Source organism: Trichechus manatus, unplaced genomic scaffold, assembly GCF_000243295.1.
Source record: "Trichechus manatus latirostris isolate Lorelei unplaced genomic scaffold, TriManLat1.0 scaffold00083, whole genome shotgun sequence".
NCBI classification, from domain to species: Eukaryota; Metazoa; Chordata; class Mammalia; order Sirenia; family Trichechidae; genus Trichechus; species Trichechus manatus.
In genome coordinates this window covers 2,492,466-2,514,978 of record NW_004444019.1, presented here as the reverse complement: position 1 = coordinate 2,514,978, position 22,513 = coordinate 2,492,466, and the positions used below count along the sequence as shown (strand labels likewise).

At 35.9% G+C, this 22,513-nt stretch overlaps 1 protein-coding gene across 1 annotated transcript in view; it reads left to right on the top strand.

Moving 5' to 3' along the window:
• The window catches only part of EYS (eyes shut homolog), a 1,981,143-nt gene that overhangs the window by 1,017,785 nt on the left and 940,845 nt on the right, over positions 1 to 22,513 (top strand). Inside the window, 1 exon segment of the mRNA XM_012556965.2 lies at positions 7,755 to 7,879. Within this exon segment, the coding sequence (XP_012412419.2) occupies positions 7,755 to 7,879 (125 nt within the window).

The window sequence follows — 22,513 nt, the reverse complement described above, 5'->3', positions numbered from 1 at the left end:
ACTTAATGGTCTGACTGAGACTGGAGGAACCCCAGAACACATGGCCCTCAGACTCTTTGTTAACCCAGAACTAAAACCATTCCCAAAGCCAGCTCTTCAGACAAAGATTAGAATGGACTATAAGACATAAAATGATACTCACGAGGAATGTGCTTCTTAGTTCAAGTAGATACATGAGACTAAATGGGCAGGTCCTGTCTTGAGTTAAGACGAGAAGGCAGAAAGAGATAGGATCTGGTTCAATGGGCATGGGGAATCCAGGATGGAAAGGAAGAGTGTGCTGTCACATTATAGGGATAGTAACTAGGGTCACATAACAATGTGTATAAATTTTTGTATGAGAAACTAACTTGAGCTGTAAACTTTCACTTAAGACACAATTAAAAAAAAAAAAATCATGTGACACATTACATTGAGCAAATCTGCTGCAATAGACCTCTTTAAAGTGTTAAAAATCAAAGATTTCAATTTGAGAACTAAAGTGCCCCTGACCCAACCCATGGTATTTTCGGTCAGCTCATAGGCATGCAAGAGCTGAACAATGAATAAGGAAGACCAAAACAGAATTGATGCCTTTGAATTATGGTGCTGGAGAAGAATATTGAACATACCGTGGAGTGCCAGAAGACTGAACAAATCTGTCTTGCAAGAAGTATAGCCAGAAAGCTCCTTATACTTTGGACATGTTGTAAAGAAGGTCCAGTCCCTAGACAGAGTCATCATGCTTGGTAGATTAGAGGGTGAAGGAAAAAGAAGAAGACCCTGAATGAGATGGACTGACTTAGTAGCTGCAACAATTGACTGAAACATAGCTATGATTGTGAGGCTGACACAGGATTGGGTAATGTTTTGTTTTGTTGCACATGAGGTCACATGAGTTGGAGCTGACTTGATGGCACCTAACAACAACAACAATGGGTGGAGGCTGGAAGAGTTTTAAGGTGCCTAATCGTAAAAGCCCAGATTGCCTTGAAGAGACTGTTGGTAGAATTATGAACGTCAAAGGCAATTCTGGTGAGCATTCAGAAGGAAGTGAGGAGCGCTATATAGAAATTCTCTATCTTCTTAGAGAATACTAATGACAAGAGCAAAAGAATGTTGGTAGAAATTTGAAAGTTAAGTGTACTCCTGGTATGGCTTTAAAAGAACATGATGAACATATGATTGGACAATGGAGGAAAGGGGATGCTTTTTATGCAGTGGCAGAGAACTTGTCTGAATTATGTTCATATGTTTAGTAGAAGGTAGAACTTGTAAGTGATGAATTTGGATATCTGGCTGAGAAGATTTCTAAGCAAGATCTTAAATGGGCTATGTGGTTTGTCCTTGCCACTTTCAGCAAAATGCAAGAGGAAAGAGATGGACTTAAAAATGAACTGAGCAAAATAGAATACAAAACTTACAGATTTGGAAAATTCTGTTGTACAAATGAAGGACATGTGTCCTAGAGTTTTCACCAAGGCTGTAGGTACACAGTCTTTTATTAAAGAGATTAAGCCTGTGATTGATGTATCTAAGCAATTACCACAGAAGAAAACCTATCAGCTTAGACTGAAGGGAACAGAGAAAGAAAGACAGGAAAGAATTCTGTCTGCCTCTTGGAATTATACATGCAGGGAACAGGACAATGGATTTATATCTGTTGTCCGCCAAGAAAAGAAAAGGAGCATCCCTGAAGCAACTCCAAGATAAGCAGAGCTTTTGGAAGGAGCAGAGGATGCAGAGCTGCCTCGGTCTCAAAAGTGGAGGCATGGTCCCTGGGGTCTCAAAGGGTGAAACCAAGGCCTGCTGTGTTTCAAAGGGTGGGGCTACAACCTCCCAGGTTTAAATGAAACAGATTTCTACCATCTCAGTTCTGGAGTATGGGGCTGTGGTTAAGTTGTGCCAGGGGGATGGGACTGCTGCCCAAAGGCGAGGGGGTAGGGCTGCCATGCCCAAGGGACAGAAGAACAGGGCCTGCTGGGGCCAAGGTGGTAGTTGCCATTCAGATGGACTAGGAAAATGGGGTTGCCAAAAGCTGAGGAAGTAGAGTTGTGGTCCCAGTGGGCCTGAAGGTGGAGCTGAAGCTCAGGACCTAGGGGCCTCCACCCAGAATCCAGAATCTGGAGGGCAGCACCATTGCCCAGATGGTCTGAAGGAACAGAGGATTATTTTCAAGCCTTGAGAGCTAATGTAATTTGTTCTGCTGGTTTTGGAATTTTTTGGTGCCCGTTATCCCTTCTTTCTCTCCAGTTTCTCCCATTTGTAGTGGAAATATCTACGTTGTACCTGAACCACCATCGTACTCTGGAAACAGATACCTTGTAGTCTAGATTTCACAGGTTTAGAGATGAAGAGAAATTTTGTCCCAGGATGGGATACGTCTAAAGTTTCACCCACATTTGATTTTGATGATTCAGAAGATGAGATTTTGAAGTTGGAATTGATTTAAGACTTTTGGGATCATGTGATGGGGTGAACGTGTTTTGCATGTGGCAGGGACATGAATTTTGGGGCCAAATGGTGGAACGTTATGGATTAAATTGTGTTCCTCAAAAATATGTGTTGTAAATCCTAACCACTATGCCTGCGGTTATAATCCCATTTGGGTATGGGTTGTCTTTGTTATGCTAATGATACAGGATGGTATAGGGTTTGTCTTAAATCAATATTTTTTGAGATAATGTCATGGATTGAATTATGTTCCCCTAAAAATATGTGGATCAATTTTGCTGGGCCATGATTCCCAGTATCATGTGGTTGTCCTCCATTTTGTGATCGTAATTTTATGTTAAAGAGGATTACGGTGGGATTGTAACACCCTTACTAAGGTCATTTCCCTGATCTAATGTAAAAAGAGTTTCTCTGGGGTGCACCCTGCACCACCTTTTATCTTACAAGAGTTAAAACGAAAGGTAGCAAGCAGGGAGTGGGGAACCTCATACCACCAAGAATGCAACACCAGGAGCAGAGTGCATCCTTTGGACCCGAGGTTCTTGTGCTGAGAAGCTCCTTGACCAGAGGAAGATTGATGAGAAAGACCTTCCTTCAGAGCCGACAGAGAGAGAAAGCCTTCCCCTGGAGATGATGCCCTGAATTTGGATTTCTAGCCTACTGGCCTGTGGAAAATAAATTTCTCTTTGTTAAAGCCATCCACTTGTGGTATTTCTGTTATAGCAGCACTAGATGACTAAGACAGATGTAATAGAGATTAAACAGGCAAACGGAGGTGAGTTAAGATAGATGCCAAGACACGTGAAGATCTCCAAGGAACCAGGAAGCAGAAGCTGAAGAGACAAGGACCTTCCTCCAGAGCCGACAGAGAGAGAAAGCCTTCCCCTAGAGTCTCCGCTCTGAATTTGGACATCTAGTATAGATTACACCTCAACATGAAGAAAACAAAAATCCTCACGACTGGACCAGTAAGCAGCATCATGATGAATGGACAAAAGAGTGAAGTTACCAAGGATTTCATTTTACTTGGGTCCACAATCAACTCCCATGGAAGCAGCAGTCAAGAAATCAAACGACACATTGCACCGGGCAAATCTGCTGCAAAAGACCTCTATAAAGTGTTAAAAAGCAAAGCTGTCACTTTAAGGACTTAGGTGTGCCTGACCCAAGCCATAGTGTTTTCAATCGCCCCATACGAATGTGAAGGTTGGACAACGGATAAGAAAGACCGAAGAAGAATTGATGCCTTTGAATTATGGTATTGGTGAAGAATATTGAATATACTATGGACTGCCAGAAGAACGAACAAATCTCTCTTAGAAGTACAGCCAGAATGCTCCTTAGAAGCAAGGATGGTGAGACTTCATCTTGCATACTATGGACTTTTTATCAGGAGGCACCAGTCCCTGAGAAAGGACATCATGCTTGGTAGACTAGAGGAACGCACAAAAGAGGAAGCCCTTCAAGGATATGGATGGACACAGTGGCTGCAACAATGGGCTCAAGCATAACAACAATCATGAGGATGGCACAGAACCGGGCAGTGTTTCATTCTGTTGTACATAGGGTCGTTATGAATGGGAACCAACTCGACGACCCTGACAACACAACAGGCTCCTAAACTAAGAGAAAATAAATTTCTGTTTGTTAAAGCCATCCACTTGTGGTATTTCTGTTAGCAGCACTAGATAACTAAGACCCCCCTTATGAGCAAATTGAAAGTGAAGAACAATGTCTGCATTGCAAATGTGAAAGTTTCACCCAGATTGGTTCTCAGTCCCTGGGGCAATCACTGTGCCCAGATATCTTTTATACTCAGGAGTGGTGCAATAAGGTTTTTGTAGGTGATAATGTAAACTGAAGATACACATTTTGCTCTTAAAATAGCATTATTCATTTTGAAGCAGAAATGCTGCATTGTCCTTTGGGCAAGGGAACAGAGAACAACACATAATATCTGCCACAAGTGCTCACAATTATTAAGTCAGGGATGGAACTATTGTATTTAGGACAGAAAAGATGCAAAATGATCTTTCTTTTTGATCAAGACCCATGAGAAGTATAATAATCTTTAATATCAAATATCAAAGAATGTATACTGCAATGTTTTCATGAAAATTTAGATGTCAAAGTCAATAGTTGTACATATACTAGAGTTAGACTAAGAAAATAATTTTAATTTACACTATCCAATCCCTAGATAATAAAGTAACTATTAAAACAGAGTTATTTCTGGTGGAGGAGTAATTTTATTTTATTTTTCTCAAATTAGATGCAAATCTTAGGGAGCTGAGAGAGAAAATGAAAAGAAAGCAAGATATATAAATCTTTGAAATAGTGATCTGTTTTCACTGAGAAACTGAAACTATTAAAACAGCTATGTTATAGCATAGAAAGCTGGTATTAACAGTGGCCAGTGTCAAGATTTTGCTTTGTTCACTGACTAGAAAATTACTTCCATTTTTTCTTATTTTCATTACAGTGTGCCATCTAAAGATTTCTTTATATTACATCCACATCATTTGGCATCATTTATTCTGCAAGCATTTATTTCTTTTCTCTTAAGTATCAGATAATATACTGGTAATACTAATTTAATACTACAATGATTTGGTCACTTTTTCTGAATTGCTAATGAGAACTTTTGGTTTCTTGCTTTAAATTATTGAACAGTATTTTCTGAACATTTTGTTACCTCATTAAATGGGCATCAAAGCTACAGGGGAACCAAAGGATAGTATATTTTGCATTATCTCTACTTCTGGACTCCCCCCTCTCCCATCTCACCCACTGGATTTTCATTTGGCTGGCTTGTGCCTTCATATTCTGTTCTCGTATTTTTACCATCTCCTTGCCAACACCAGCACAAGGACATTTATCTTATTTATATATTTATTTATTTTTGATGGATATTATTTATCGGTGCTCAGCATCTATTCTTATCTATTGTCCTTGTACTACAGAAGCAAGAAAATTTAAAACTATACTTTCTAGTCTCCCTTGAAGATATGATTGTGCATATGAATTGGACTCTACCCGTAACATGGCATCTGGAGGATCTGACGGGTGCCATTTCTGGCTGTCTTAGTAGTTTCATCTGGTAAAAAAGACCATGGAGATAGGCATTTTCTACAGCAGGTTTTCACTCTCTGGTCACTGGCTTTGTATTTATTAAAGGGCAGAACCAGCAGGAGTGGCAGCCAGACTCTGCACTCAAGGGTTCACTCACTACCATCAATGTGAGGACAAGAAGCTGCTGTAGCTGTAGTGGCAACTCCCTGAACCCTGGATTAGCACAATGGGTTCTTGATCTCAATAATCCTAATGATGACTTTTACGTTTCTTAACTTCCTCCTCATGGTTTAGGGAGCTCATCTCAGAGTCCTGTCTGTAGTTCTTGGAGTTTCTCCCACAGTTCTTTTTTTCCAGTAACTTTTAACTAATTCCCTGTTAGTAAGGCTTTATTTTTGCTTAAATACCTAGAATAATTTGTTTTTCCTTTGTTGAACACAGACTAACTTATTTTCTATCCTAGTTTATTGTTTTCCATCCTATGATTTAAAGCTTTGTAGTGTCCTTTATAGTATTATAACAAGTGGAAAACTACATTTATTATTTTAATTGTATAAAGTATATTATGAAACATTTCATTCAATCAAAAGAATATACAATGCATTTTTATTATGTAAGAAGTGATGTAATGAACATTTATGTACCCACAATTTGTTTCTAGGAATAGAATAGTAACAATAATTCTAGCCTCCTCTATATCCCTCCTGAGCATTTTAATACCCTGTGATGACTATTTTACATTTTGTCTTAAACACTCCCTTGATGATCCTTAGAGTTTTATTATATATGTATGCTTATCTAAACAATGTTATTAAATACTGTATGTACTTAATTTTTATAAGAATAGTTATCAGAATATAAGTATTTTATGGAATATGCTTTTATTTTCAACAATATATTCATGAGATTCCACTCTTTAAGTGACTGGTAGTAGTAGCTTTTTATAAGCCCTGCCAAATACTATTCTTTTGTGTATCATCACCTTTTCTAGTCTCCATAGTAGCTATCCCTACAGAATCACTTCAGCACATGAAAGAGCATTGCAAAGTGGAAAGATTCTTGGACAAGTAGTTAATAAAAGTAATCAACCTACTTATGAATATTCTGCCACATCTTTTACACTTCATGGGGCTCATCTTTCTTTTTATAATTCAATGTTGCATTAAATAATTTCTAACCCAAAATACTTATTTAATTGTTCTTTTGTAATTTATTAGGAAAGAGCAATGAGAAATACATGCCAAGTAGGGGCCAGAATAAGACTTTGACTTTCTTCATAACTAGAGTTCAGTTTAATGCTGTTGGATCGTACATAGAAAAACAAAGAATGGTTTAAAAAGTTTTAATCATAGTAGGTATTGTTAATCAGTGAGTGGTGACAGCTGCCTTTAAGTACATATTGTCTCTATAGACAATGTTAATATTATACTGCAGTTAACAAGCTCTTAAATATATTAAGATCCATTATAAATAGTTGCTTATAGAATAGAACCAATGATTTGCAAAAGTGTTCCAAAATATATACATAATAAATCGTAACTGAGATATTAACTTGTGGAGAGCTTAGCAATGTTGGCAGTAGGCTGGTGATGAAAATAATGAAATGTTGATAAAAGGCAAACGGAATATACCATACACAAACACACATACATATAAAGAATATTTTGGTGTGGAAAATTAGATTGTATTGTTTAAGGAGAATTCTTATAGCCAATGGTCAGCTGAACATAAACATAAGATGTTGTATGCATGACAGCTTAAGAAATACTAAGTATAAAGTACTACAAGTATTACAAGAAAACAATGGATATCTACAAATCTATAGAGGTTTCTTTCCTTCTAATTTAAGATTCATATTTCATTAGAATTATGGAGTGTGTTTATTCTATTACCTTCAATGTATGTATTCCAAGGTAAGCTATGTAAAGACATTTGCATGTGCAATGTAGAATGCCACTATGTGTAAAAACCTAAACTTTCTGTTTTTACATTACTAGATTCCATTTCCACATAACTGTGATATCAGGGAAAATTATTTGTCTTCTCTGAATTAATTTTCTCATCTATTAAATGCAGATAGTAATAGGAGCTAACTGATAGAACACTTATGAAGAGAAACTGAGGTAATTTATATAAAACATTTAACATCATTATAGCAAATAATAAAAGCCAAAAATATAAGCTATTATTATTTTCTTTGTTATTTTTATTATACAATGGAATAGCAGCTTTGTTATTTTGTTTAACAGGATGGTCAGGACATCACTGTGAGAGAGAACTTGATGAGTGCATTCCCAATTCATGTACTCAAGGAATATGCATAGAAAATGAACCTGGCTTTGGCTCAACCTGTTTATACATACCAAGATTTGAGGTAAAGATTGTCATTGTTGTGATCATTGCTTAGTAATGAAAAAACAATTAATGATATATATATACACACATATATATGTATTCAGAAATACATAAGGTCACTGAAGTTAATTTTCGGTCCTCCTCTTTTTTCTCTTTACATGCTACACTTTTCTTAGCATTCTCCTTCTGCTTCTTGCTCATACATCTGTTGTAACACTGAACAGAACTTACATACTGTTGAAAATAAAAGCAAAGAGATTTATTTGGGGAATAGAAACAGCCAGGCTGAACAAATACAGTGCAATGTGAGATTACAAAGTGTTCCAACATTCTGAGAGAGAGGCAAGCTTTTAATACAGAAATGTGGGGAAGGGAGTATGTGACCACAATCATGGGGGCTTGGGGTGAGGTATAGTTACAAGACAATAGTAAGTTAAAATTTTTAAGGTAGGCTAACATAGACTTCTTGGAGGCAATCTAGTAAGCGATTTTCCAAATTATCTACACGTGCATTTTTCCTGGTGCATGCTGCACAAACATTCTCCCATCTGGATAAATATTTCTTGACAAACATTTCTTCATAAACCATAGTCTTGCCTCCTCCATTGTTTGCTGAGGATGCTTAAAGTTTTACAAGAAATCACTAGACTCTAAATCACAGACTCTAATTTTAGAAAGGCAGAAAAGAGGACTTAAGACAAACTAAAGTTTAATTCAAGAAAAATGGAGCTTTGATTCAGATTTGGGTCAGTCATTTTTAATCACGCCAAGCACCTCAGTTTTAAGGTACCCTCACACGCATCACATACAACCTCAGCCATTCCTTTCAGAGAAAAGCATTCTTATAAATTGATCCATGCTCAGGTGCAGGTGACTTAATGTATTGTCCTTGAATGTCTTAATGCATTTAGAAGGAGGATGCAGTGGAGGAATTACTTTATGTTGTCAGAGTCTTGGCAGAACCTGTGTGTTGCCCAGGGACATTGCACTACTTCCAGGGTTGGGCTCAGAGGACTGCGTGTCCAAGGAGGATGAATCTGCTTCCTTGGCAAATCCAAGCTGGTCTGAACTCCATTAACATTAAAATAAACTTCCCCTTGGTAGAAATATCTCTATTAAAAGATAGATTTGACCACAATCCTTTATTAAACCTGACCACAGCACATGAATATAGTAAGAGAACAACCATTGACTAGACCAGGCTGTCATGAACTTCAAATGTACGTTTATAAATATTATTCATAGGTGGACTAGTTCTTAATGCAGATTAAGGCTAACTAATTAGAGAGGGGATACAGTCAGATGATGCAGTAGAAAATAGAGGAATCAGACTTCAAGGGAAAGTGAGGCCTGATCAGTGCCTATGGAACATGCACAAGTAAGGATGGAGCTGGAGACTCCTCAGAGCTGGAAAATCAGAAAAAAAAAGTTAGAAGCAGGAATGTCAGGATGTGGTTAAGGAATTGAACAGAAAAAATGGTCAATAACCTGTGATGCTCTTCTCTATTGAAGAGATATCAAAGAACTCCCAGGTAGCTAAATAACTTGTAAAGTAAATGCTCATTTTACAGACATGTGTTTTTATTAAACACAAATAATTCACTATCAAATGTCCCTAATATTCTTTTTAAGTAGTTAATTCCCTGTTGTATTTTCTTGTATACTTGAAATATGAATCACTTAACACTTGTATTCTTTTAATTAAAAAAAAAAATCAGTTCTGGAAGACAAACACATTAGTATATGTAGAAAATGTAAACATTTTTAAATAATTGATATAGTTTAATAAAACCACAAATCTACTAAATAGAATGAATGCTATAAATGTAATATATCTATATTTTAGTAAGACATTTACTGAATTAATTTCTACTGGATTTTGTTATAACCAGTCTCTCAAGTCCTTAAAAACTAAAATAAAACTTAAAAACTTATTATAGTAAGAGAACATGTATAGGAAAAAGCAACCAAAAGATAAGAACAGTACTTTTGTTTATGCACTATTACATTCTAAAAAGAGTAAAGATAAAGGAAATTTAGGTTATTTAAAAAGTAATTTAAAATTAAATGCCATACTTATCAATGTTACAGTCGTAAATAAGCATTTCAACTAGATATTCCTAAAGATATACCCTTGAAAATAGCAAGTAAATTATTAATTGGAATAAAAACAATATTTTGTTGGTATATATGAATATCAAAGAAAATTTTCAAAGGCTTTGAATTATAGAAATATTAGAATCAAATTAGATTTACTGAAATAAAATTATGGAATGACAAATATCTTTTGAAAATAGGTATGGCAAATGAGTAAGATATGTGAAAAAAATGCTTTTTAGATTCCATTTCTCTTTCCCCGAACTAATACCCAAAGTAAATGAAATATAAAAACAGTACAAATCAAATTCATGGTGAAATGTCAAACTTCATTGGTACTATAAGTTCTTTATAAAGGATGTCATTCCCAGAAAGATACAGAAACTGAGAGAGGCTTAAACAGCAAAGCAGCTAGGATTAGAAAACAAGGACATTAATTCTCATTAGGGCTAAAGATTAAATGTGCATGTACCATTTAGATGAGCATAAAAACAGCATGGCTAAAAGAGTCCACAACTCATAGCGGGGTAAGCCACAATGCTAAATTTATTGTAAACTAAATAAACTAAGTAATTAGAAAAGCCAAAAAGTTGCTTCAATTATCACATTCTCTGTCCACCCTAAAGGGTAGAGATGATGCTGGCCATTATAGTGTTCCTAAGAGCACTAAACACAATACATATGTGTTGATTTTGGTCATGATTGTTGTGATTGTTTTAAGGATAAAAGGAGTTCATCCTGAAATATATTTATTAAGGAAATATATATAAATGGAATATTAATAAATGCATATTATTAATTTCATACATTTATGTTATAAATATTATATTGCTATCTTTAATAAGGAAAATAGATTTTTTAATCATGTAATTTAATGTGTATTTTAAAAATCTGATTTCTTTATTCTAGCTGGACTTCTCAGGTATCTCATCTTGAATGACTGATAGAGGCCATCACAGAATTGTTTGTAAGACACTAGTTTGACAGTCAGATTTTCCATTAGGATTTATAAGATTGATAATTATGCATTGTCTTTACGTATATACTCTAATTATACAGCTGATACAGTACCACATGCAATCAATGTTAAAAGACATTAAAATATTTCTAACAATTGGGAATATGCTAGCATTGGGTATCCGATTATAACTTGAAGCAACAAAAAACTTAATACAAACCAGTAAGCCTTTCACCTAAATAATTTGTAGCAATTCTTTCCATATTAAGTCTATTTATGGCAACCAAAACTTATCTCCTAAATTTCAGATAGATGCCACATTCTTTCACATTTCTTTTTATTTAAGCTATTTTAGACTTTCACTGATTATATTGTCATATAAAAATTTAACTCAGCTGCATGTTTTTGGGATTAGAGAACATTAATATTAATACAACTATTCTTTGTTTGATAACGAACAGTAACATGGGAAGTGAACATCCCCTGCTGGTAGGGTGAGGAACACTACTTTTTTCTTTATTTCTGAGAATTCGTTTTTAGTAGATAATATTAAAGACCTGAACTCTCAGGTTTTTCTTAATATTTAGAGCTGTGACACTCTCTGACAAGATAATTAGTGTGGATTATTCTTTTTAACAGAGTCAATTGAAAAAGTGAGTCAAAACAACATTAAAGTCCTTACATTATTCTGAAATTCAAATGCTCTGTAATAGAACTTTAGTGACAGAACACAATTTATTGAATATCCCAGACGTGCTAAAAAGTTCAAGACAAATGATCGCCCTCTTTGTAATTTGATCAGCACTGCTCATTTCTTCTTCAGTAAATGAGTTCCACCAAGCAAGATTGATCCATACATTAACTGATGGCTGTCAATGGCTTATGCTTACTGTGTTTTGCAAATGATAGCAGTCAATAAAAATGTTAATTTTATTCTTTAAATTAAAACATAGATCCTTCTGTAGTGTAGAAACTACTTGCATTAAACAAAATTTAAAAAAAAAAGAGGAGAAACTATTTTCTGCATGAGAAAAAAGTGAAAATGTACTGCAAGTTCTACAGGATTATTGTCTATTTGCAATATCTAGTTTTTAAATGTCATCTTCAAAATAAACCAAAAAGCAAGACACAGGATAGCAAAATAGACCATTTGACTTAGTGTTCGTCTGTAGTTCTAGTGTTTATTTTTTTAAGACATAAAGTCATCAGTATTGTTAACAAATATTTGCTAAACACTTATTGTGTTCAAGATGCCATGATTCATCTTATTAATTACTTTAAAGTTTATTGTCTCTGCATACAAACCAAACAAACCTAACCTGTTACTGTCAAGTCGACTCCAACTCATAGGGACCCTGTAGGGTATGGTAGAACTGCCCCATAGGGTTTTCAAGGAGCGCCTGGTGGATTCAAACTGCCAACCTTTTGGTTAGCAGCCAAACTCTTAACCACTACACCACCAGGGCTCCTTGTCTCTACATAGGAAGTAAGAAGCAAAAGTGCAATTTTTAGACAAATACATAATAATTATTTTTTTTAAGTAGGTATTTTCTTACTTTTGGTATTTATTCATATTTGAACTCAGGTTATTGATATTTTATGTCAGTCAAAACCCATCCTTTGGGCGCTCACCCTGACAAAGTTCTTGGAAAACTTGTCACGGAAATACATGGACACACACTGTTCTGACATTCAAATTAGGGAAAAGAGGATGGGTCCACATGCAGACTTGAATGCATAAAAAAGTCAGCAGTATTGTTCCTCTTCAGGGTAAATTTGACATACTGCTTTAACATATATTGAACATATATCATGTGAGAACACTATGCTATATCCTCAAAATAATATAAAAATTTAAGTAAATGGGCTCACTTTCTCACTCAAAGAGACCTTTCAACTGAAAGGAGGAGACAGTTATATGTGGAATAATAAGGAAGTCAGTAATGGGTTCACAATGCAGGAAACTGTGCTGAGGGAAATGATGACATTAACCATAGAACTGTTTATTGAAGTAATATTAAAATAATAATACTAATAAAGCAATTGGCAAGTCCTAAGTAAAGTAATCATTAGAAGAGCCTTCTCAAGGGACAAAGGATTATGGCTTCCTCCTGAGGGTTAGAAAGTTATCTCTAAAAGTGTTAAAACTTAATCTGTAGCTCATACTGGAAGTCTCCCTTAGGGATTGCTCAGCACTGCTAATGAGAATACTAAATAGGCAATAGTATTGAATACTAAATATGGAAAAAAGGGCTTAATATGCTTTTCAGGAATAGTTTCACCATAAACAATAGGGATGTGTGCTCTAAGCATTTCTAAGAAACTTAGTAACTTAGAACTTTGTAACCCAAGGGTTGTGATGACTTTGAGCAGGGAGGAAAGGGTGTAAATTGAAATGAAAACCTGTACTGTATCAATGCAAAAAGGAAGTCCTTTGTATTGAATAAATATAATTTATAATGTGGAAAATTAGTTTAAAAATTACAGAAGCAGAATATTCAAAATAACAACTTATCTTCCATTTTATATAACAGACATATGACACATCTATTATGCATAATCTAAATGTCTTAGAACTGTTGTTATTGGTGAATGGAATATAATAGAATTATGACTACCTCATATCCCAATTTAGATATTATGGATGACAGTTGCTTTATGTATCTCTTACTTAAACGGCTTGTGGAAGACTGTTTGTTTTTGGTAGAACCCCAAAATGTACTTGTCATACATTACTTTAAAGGGAAATAGGCTTAAATTTTAGACCTGTATATAATGGTGAGTTCTCTGAGCCTCAATTTCCTCATCCATAAGGGCTGGATGAGTTGACTGCTAAGCCATATCTAAGATAATATTGTTAGTCCATTGGAAATTTTGTTGCAGAATTTAAAATGTCCAGACTTCTAGATTGTGTTCTTTATGCCATGCCTCTCTGTATTCATTTGTTATTAAGATATATACCATGTGTAATATTTATAGCAATATGGACAGAAGGTATTATTGAACTACTCTTCAAAATAAAAACATAGGCTAGATTCCAAAATCTACTCCAAAGTCCCACAACCTTAACTTGGTTTATTAGGCTTGCACAATTTGGCCCCTCCCTGATAGTCTCTCTTGCCTTACCTCCTGCTGATCTCCTCCTGGATGTCTGTACTGAAGCCACGTGTTCAGTTTTCATTTGCTCAAATATACCATGGAAAGACCTCACTATGGTTCTTCGCGCATACTCTATTTTTACCTGGAATACTCCCCAACAATTCCTTACTGCCCACCCTACCAATTCTTCTACTCATCTTTCAGGTTTTGGCTTATATATCTCTTTTCCCAGGAAATCTTTCAACACCCCCAGCGTATGCTTAAGTAGCATTTTATAATTTGCATTCATAACACTTGGCAAAAATTATAATCAATCATTAGCATGACTATATAGTTAAAATGAGACAACTGTCCCTGTCCTCTCCTCTCCTCTCCTTAGCGCCATGAGAACAGGGATTGTAAATTTCTTGTTTAGCTCTATTCTCCAGTGTCTAGCTTGGTAGCTACCATATAATATATACTAAATAAAGTTTTACTTATTGACTTAAAAGGTCACAAATGGGACTATAATTGTTTTGGTTTTTAATTACCACTAAGCACACAAAATTTGCAATACAAACTGTGGAACGTAATGCCACATACCATAAAAGTTATAATAATTCATTTCTATTGTAATAGATTTAAAATGTCACTTGAACCATTAAAATTAGTTGTCATTTGAGAAGTATTAACTATTGCCAGGCTAAGTGTTTTGGAAGCATTACTTCAAGTAATGCTCAAAACAATCTTGTAACACAAGAAGCATTGTTATCTCTATTGTACAGATGATGAAACAGATTCAGGAGAGGTTGTCCCACTTATCGAGAAGTGATAAATGTTAGAATCAAGTTTGTCCAGGGAATCTAAATCCTGTACCAGTAAGCATTAGGCTAGAAAAGTTTTATTCTACATCCAAGTAGAATTCTAGATCTTCTCACTCTGAGCTATGCTCAAATTTCTCTTGCTAAACACAGTCTACATTAAAAAGAATTTAACTCTTACAGGTACTACAAAATTCTCTTCTATTTTTACATCAAAATTTCTTATTTCATATGGTTCTTATGTTATAACAAACTCTTCCTTTTACACCTGTCTGTTTATAAATAATTAAATGCAGTCTAGGCAGCAGCAGGAGATATGCTAACCCTCATCTACTGCATTTCTTTGAAGATAAAAATCAATCTTTCTGTTTTCCTACCTTTTCTGACATTGCCACTGAGAAACAGCAGGATTTTAGTGCTTTCTTTATGGCCTAGGAATCTTTTTTTTATATTCATACTCAATGAACCTGATTTTTTTTTCTTAATTAAAATCCTATGAAACTAAGAAAAGAGTCCATCTATAGGGAAGAATAAGATTTGTTGCGGTCCCTATCTATCCAGCTAAGGTGCACTGATGTTCATTCAACACAGCATATTTTTCTTGCTGCATTTGATTTATTTTTGGTGTTAGATGGTGTCCTTCTACCCTAGGACTGGATTTGTTTTTGTCTTATTTTGTGTAACTTTTTTCAGGGCATTTGTACTTGCACTTCTCAAGTAGAGGAAGGGTTGTGCACATATTCCCAGAATTTGAAGATTAGTTTGAAAGACATTCTAACTGTAAGCTTAACCCACTCCAATCTGAAAGGAAACAGACAAAAGGTATTATCACAGCATGCTATAGAAAATAAGATAGGCATGGTAGTTTACAGAAGCCATCCTGTTTAATGCTTTAAAATGGGACTCACCTTTATGTTTTAAATGACATGCTGGCTAAATAGAAGTGTAAAACAATCAGTACATTGATTAATCATTGGTGTGTGTCATGTACACACCTGGCTGTTTTGGTTGGCAAAGGAACAGTTTCCCAACGGGACAGATGAACAAATAAATGATAGAATATATTAAGTAATGTGTGTTGATACCCCAGGAAGATGCCCCAGGAAGCACTCTTAGACAAGGTTGCTTCTTTTTCCCCCCATGGGGGCACAAATGTAAGATATGCTATTTTTAAAAAGTAATTTCCCTTTTACATACAGATTTTCTTTGGCACTTAGTATTTGTCTATTATTAGACTTGTATTAACAGAATTGTTTGGGATGTGGTTTTGATGTTCACAAGCTCAAACTCGTAAAGGGGAGATAAAGATACATAGAAACATCTATAATACAGAGTAGAAAGAGATGAGTGTCATGAAGTGAAATCAAAAAAGGATTATTGGGATTCGGAGAATGAAGACATTATTTCCATTTCTAGGAATTAGGAAATGACTCATGAAATAAGTGTCTTTCTCATGAACAGAATTTGAATATTCTGAGATGGAGGAAAGATACCACAACATTATAGGTGTTTGCTGATAAGAAATAGGGAAGTTTTAACTTTCTACTTCTCAATTCTAAAATGACAGTTAGGTAATCCTGAGTGTTCACATTCATGAGCCACTAATTTATGTATAGCATCTCCTATTTTCATCTAGTTTTCCTAAAATAGTTGATAAGCCCTGAATATTTAATTTCTGAGATGTTTTAGTGACTCTTTTACTTGCATATACTCCAGGGTTCTGCACTGGGTATTAGCTTCTAGGACTGGTGATTCATAAAGACAATGGTCTCAAGGAAACCTTTAACATATTTAGTTTCTGTGAGGAGGGAGTTTGGAAACCAAGATTTAGAGGATGTTACTAGTATTAGGATCTAAGAGATTTAGTTATTGCAGTCACTCTGATAATTTGCACCTGTAGTGATTATTGTAGTTATTAAATCATTCTAATATTATGGCTGACACAGAGTAGATTCTCAATATTATATTATTGTGTTAAATTAGATTAAATTAAAAATAAAATAGAAAGGTATTTTCAGTATACACTATGTTTCAGTCAAGCATATAACTTTAAATTTTAAACTATTTCTGCTTTCCAAGCATGATATCTATAAGTATAGTTAGTGCATAAGTACTAATCCCTTTGATTAGGATACAGGGATCAAAAAATAATTGACATGTGATTGAATGTATACATTGTGGAAAGTTGATTTAAAAAAAACCCATCCACTTAAAATTTGGAGGTTGTTATGGATTGAATTGTGTCCCCCGCAAAAAATGTGTATCAACTTGGCTAGTCTGTGATTCCCAGTATTGTGTGATTGTCCACCATTTTGTCATCTGACGTGATTTTCCTATGTGTTATAAATCCTAACTCTATGATGTTAATGAGATGTGATTAGCAGCAGTTATGTTAATGAGGCAGAACTCAATCTACAAGATTAGGTTGTGTTTTAAGTCAATCTCTTTTGAGATATAAAAGAGATAAGCAAACAGAGAGACATGAGACCTCATACCAAAAAGAAAGTAGAGCCAGGAGCACGTGTCCTTTGGTCCCCGGGTCCCTGCACTGAGAAGCCCCTGGAGCAGGGAAAGATTGATGACAAAGTCCTTCCAGGAGAGCCAACAGAGAGAGAAAGCCTTCCCCTGGAGCTGGCACCCTGAATTCGAACTTCTAGCCTCCTAGACTGTGAGAGCATACATTTCTTTTTGCTAAAGCCACTTGCTTGTGGTATTTTCCGTTATAGCAGCTCTAGATAACTAAGACAGAAGTGCAATTTCATATGTCTTTTTGTCAAGACATATTCCACCATGTCTGTCAGTTTGTGGTACTGTGGTGGCTTGTGTGTTGCTGTGATACTGGAAGCTTTGCCATCAGTATTTCAAATACCAATAGGATCACCCTTGCTGGACAGGTTTCAGCAGAGCTTCCAGACTAAGACAGATTAGGAAGAAGGACCTGGCAGTCTACTTCAGAAAGACTGGCTAGTGAAAACCCTGTGAATAGCAGTGGAACATTGTCTGATATAGTGCCAGGAGATAAGCCCCTCAGGCTGGAAGGCACTCAAAATATGACTGGGAAAGAGCTGCCTTTTCAAAGTAGGGTTGACCTTAATGATGTGGATGGAGTCAAGCTTTCGGGACCTTTATTTGCTGATGTGGCACAACTCAAAACGAGAAGAAACAGCTGCAAAAATCCACTAAGAATTGGAACATGGAATGTACTCAGTATAAATCTAGGAAAATTGGAAGTCATCAAAAATGAAATGGAACACATGGATATCCTAGGCATTAGTGAGCTCAAATGGACTGGTATTGGTGATTTTGAAGCAGACAATCATATGGTCTACTGTGCCAGGAATGACAAATTGAAGAGGAATGGCATCGAGTTCATCATCAAAAAGAACATCTCAAGATCTATCCTGAAGTACAATGCTGTTAGTGATAGGATAATATCCATACGCCCTCAAGAAGACTGGTTAATAGGACTATCATTCAAATTTACACACCAAGCACTGAGACCAAAGATGAAGAAACTGAAGGTTCTTACTAACTTCTGCAGTCTGAAATTGATCAAACATGGAATCAAGTGCATTGATAATTACTGACGATTGGAATGCTAAAGATGGGAGCAAAGAAGAAGGATTCATAATTGGAAAATATGACCTTGGTGGTAGAAACGATTCCAGAAATCGCATGATAGAATTTGTGAGACCAACTACTTCTTCACTGCAAATACCTTTTTACAGCAAAATAAATGGTGACTATACAAGAGGACCTCACCAGATGGAATACACAGGAATCAAATTGACTATATCTGTGGAAAGAGTCGATGGAAAGTTCAATGTCATCAGTCACAACAAGGCCAGGGGCCGACTGGAACAGACCCTCAGTTGCTTATATGCAAGTTGAAGTTGAAGCTGAAGAATATTAGAACAAGTCCAAGATAGCCAAAGTATGACCTTGAGTATATCCCACCTAAATTTAGAGACCATCTCAAGAATAGATTTGACGCATTGAATACTAATGAACGAAGACCAGATGAGCTGTAGATTGACATCAAGGACATTATACATGAAGAAAGCAAGAGGTCATTAAAAAGACAGGAAAGAAAGAAAAGACCAAAATGGATGTCAGAAGAGACTCTGAAACTTGCCCTGGAATGCAGAGTAACTAAAGTGAAAGGAAGGAATGATGAAGTAAAGGAGCTGAACAGAAGATTTCAAAAGGCAGCTTGCAAAGACAAAGTAAAGTATTATAATGACATGTGCAAAGACTTGGAGATAGAAAACCAAAAGAGAAGAACTCAGTCAGCATTTCTCAAGCGGAAAGAACTGAAGAAAAATTCAAGCATTGAGTTGAAATATTGAAGGATTCTATGGGGAAAATACTAAATGACACAGGAGGCATCAAAAGAAGATGGAAGGAATACACAGTCACTGTACTAAAAAGAATTGGTCTATGTTCAACCATTTCAAGAGGTAGCATATCGTCAAGAACAGACAGTACTGAGGGAAGAAGTCCAAGCTGCACTGAAGGCATTGGTGAAAAACAAGGCTCCAGGAATTAAAGGAACACTAATTTAGATGTTTTAACAAACAGATGCAGTGCTGGAAGTGCTCGCTTATCTATGCCAAGAAATTCAGAAGGCAGCTACCTGGCCAACCAGCTGGAAGAGATTCATATTTGTGCCCATTCCAAAGAAAGGAGATGAAACAGAATGCAGATATTGAACAATATCATTAATATCACCCAAAAGTAAAATTTTCCTGAAAATCATTCAAAAGCAGCATCTTAGTTATCTGGTGCTGCTATAGCAGAAATACCACAAATGGATGGCTTTAACAAAGAGAAATTTATTCTCTCACAGTCTAGGAGGCTAAAAGTCTGAATTCAGGGTGCTAATTCCTGGGGAAGACTTTCTCTCTCTGTCGGATCTGGGGGAAGGTCATTGTCATCAACCTTCGTTGGTTGAGGAGCTTCACAGGGCAAGGACCCTAGGTCAAAAGGATTCATTCTTCTTCTGGCTCTTGTTTTTTGATGGTATGAGGTCCCCTGTCTCTCTGCTCCCTTCTCTCCATTATATCTCAGAAGAAACTGACTTAAGACACAATCTGATCTTATAGACTGAGTGCTGCCTCATTCACATAACTGCCTCTAATCCTGCCTCATTAACATCATAGAGGTAGGATTTACAACACAGGAAAGTCACATCAGATGACAAAATGGTGGACAGTCACACAATACTGGGAATCATGACCTAGCCAAGTTGACAGATATTTTGGGGGGACACAATTCAATCCATGACAAGTAGTTACAGCAGTATATCGACAGGAAACTGCCAAAAATTCAAGCTGGATTCAGAAGAGGATGTGGAACAAACAAGGGATATCATTGCTGATGTCAGATGGATCCTGGATGAAAGCAGAGAATACCAGAAAGATGTTTACCTGTGTTTTATTGACTGTGTATGCAAAGGCATTTGACTATGTGGATCATAACAAATTATGGATAACATTGCAAAGAATGGGAATTCCAGAACACTTAATTGTGTTCATGAAGAACTTGTACTTAGAACAAGAGGCAGTTGTTTGAGCAGAACAAGGGGATACTGCATGGTTTAAAGTCAGGAAAGATGTGTGTCAGGGTTGTATCCTTTCACTATACTTATTCAATCTGTTTTCTGAGCAAATAATCCAAGAAACTGGACTATATGAAGAATGTGGCATCAGGATTGAAGGAAGACTCATGAACAACCTGCGTTATGCAGATAACACAACCTTGCTTGCTGAAAGTGAAGAGGATGTAAAGCACTTATTGATGAAGATCAAAGACCTCAGCCTTCAGTATGGATTACACCTCAACATAAAGAAAACAAAAATCCTCACAACTGGACCAATAAACAACGTCATGATAAATGGCAAAAAGATTGAAGTTGTCAACGATTTCATTTTCCTTGGATCCACAATCAACACCCATGGAAACAGCAATCAAGAAATCAAAGGACACATTGCATTGGGCACTTCTGCTACAAAAGATCTCTTTAAAGTGTTAAAAAGCAAAGATGTCACTTTAAGGACTTAAGGTGTGCCTGACCCAAGCCATTGTGTTTTCAGTCACCTCACGTGCATGCGAAAGCTGAACAATGAATATGAAAGACCAACGAAGAGTTAACGCCTGTGAATTATGGTGTTGGCGAAGAATATTGAATATACACGGACTGCCAAAAGAATGAACACATCTGTCTTGGAAGAAGTATGGCGAGAATTCTCCTTAGAAATGAGGATAGTGAGACTTCATCTCACATACTTTGGACATATTATCAGGAGGGATCAGTCCCTGGAAGACGTTATGCTTGGTAAAGCAGACAGTCAGAGAAAAAAGAGAAAGACTCTCAAGGAGGTGGATTGACACAGTGGCTGCAACAATAGGCTCAAACATTGTGAGGATGGCTCAGGACCAGGCAGTGTTTTGTTCTGTTATACATAGAGTCGCTATGAGTCAGAATCGACTCGAGGGCACCTAACAACAATAACAACATATAATCTATTAATTACTATATGAATTTTCTTTACATCTAAAATTGACCCATACTTTTAGTTTTATTTGTTTAAGTGAAAAAACTAGAAAATTATTCACACCAAATTTATTATAGATGGAGTTTGAATAATGTTCATTATCTATGAGATAAATTCAAAAATTAAAAAGAAATGTAATTTGTTTCTTATGCAAAGTGCATGTACCTATATAAGAAAGGAAAAACATGATTTAAAAATCTTTATTAGTAGTATATGATTTGTGTGTGTGCTCCTGAATGATTTACGTGTATAATTCACTTTTAAATGTACAGTTTATATATCAGACTATACCTTTTATTTAGTAATTAAATTTTAGTTCTGAAATTATGGACCCATTGTGCTCCACAGGCATGTTGTATAAGTCATCTGTGAACTTGAGGTGAAATCAAGTATATGAAAATCATGTCCCAAGACTGCAGTTCAACATTTCTATTCAGCTTGAGATGGTTACATCAAGTGTTGCTGGGTCTCCAACTAATTAGACCTATTTTTCTCCTCCTCCAACCCAATGTTAAGAAACCAAAACCAAACCCATTGCAGTCGAGTCAATTCCAAATCATAGAAACCCTGTATCACGGAGTAGAACTTCCCCCATAGAGTTTCCAAAGAGCAGCTGATGGATTTAGACTGCGGACCTTTTGGTTAGCAGCCTGAGCTCTTAACCCCTGCACCACCAGGGCCCTGAATTAATGTAAAAAGCCCTATTTGAGGCCACAAGCTTCCCAAGAGTATCACTTACTAACCTGTTTTCAGTATGTGATCTCACACACTGAGCTAGACACTTGACTATTTTTGCTATTAAAAAGTTTATAGGCTACTTAAAGAACAAAATACATCAAACAAAAAACACAGCATGATAATGACTACAGTTGAGGTCTATACAATATTCCATGAAAGCACAATGCTGATGTATTAAAAAAAAAATTAGAAATTATAGGAAGATTCTAAGGGTAAGTTGAGCTGAGTCATAAAATTTGAGTAACATTACCTAGTTTCAGGGTGGGAAATAGGTGGTGGTAGGAGAATTTTAGGAGGGGAATCAACATATGTGAAGGAGGAGTTATCATAACTATGTGAGAAAGTGGTTAAGAAGTGAGTTTTGAGAAGTAACCAGTGGCTTTAAGTGCTAGGCGAAACAATTT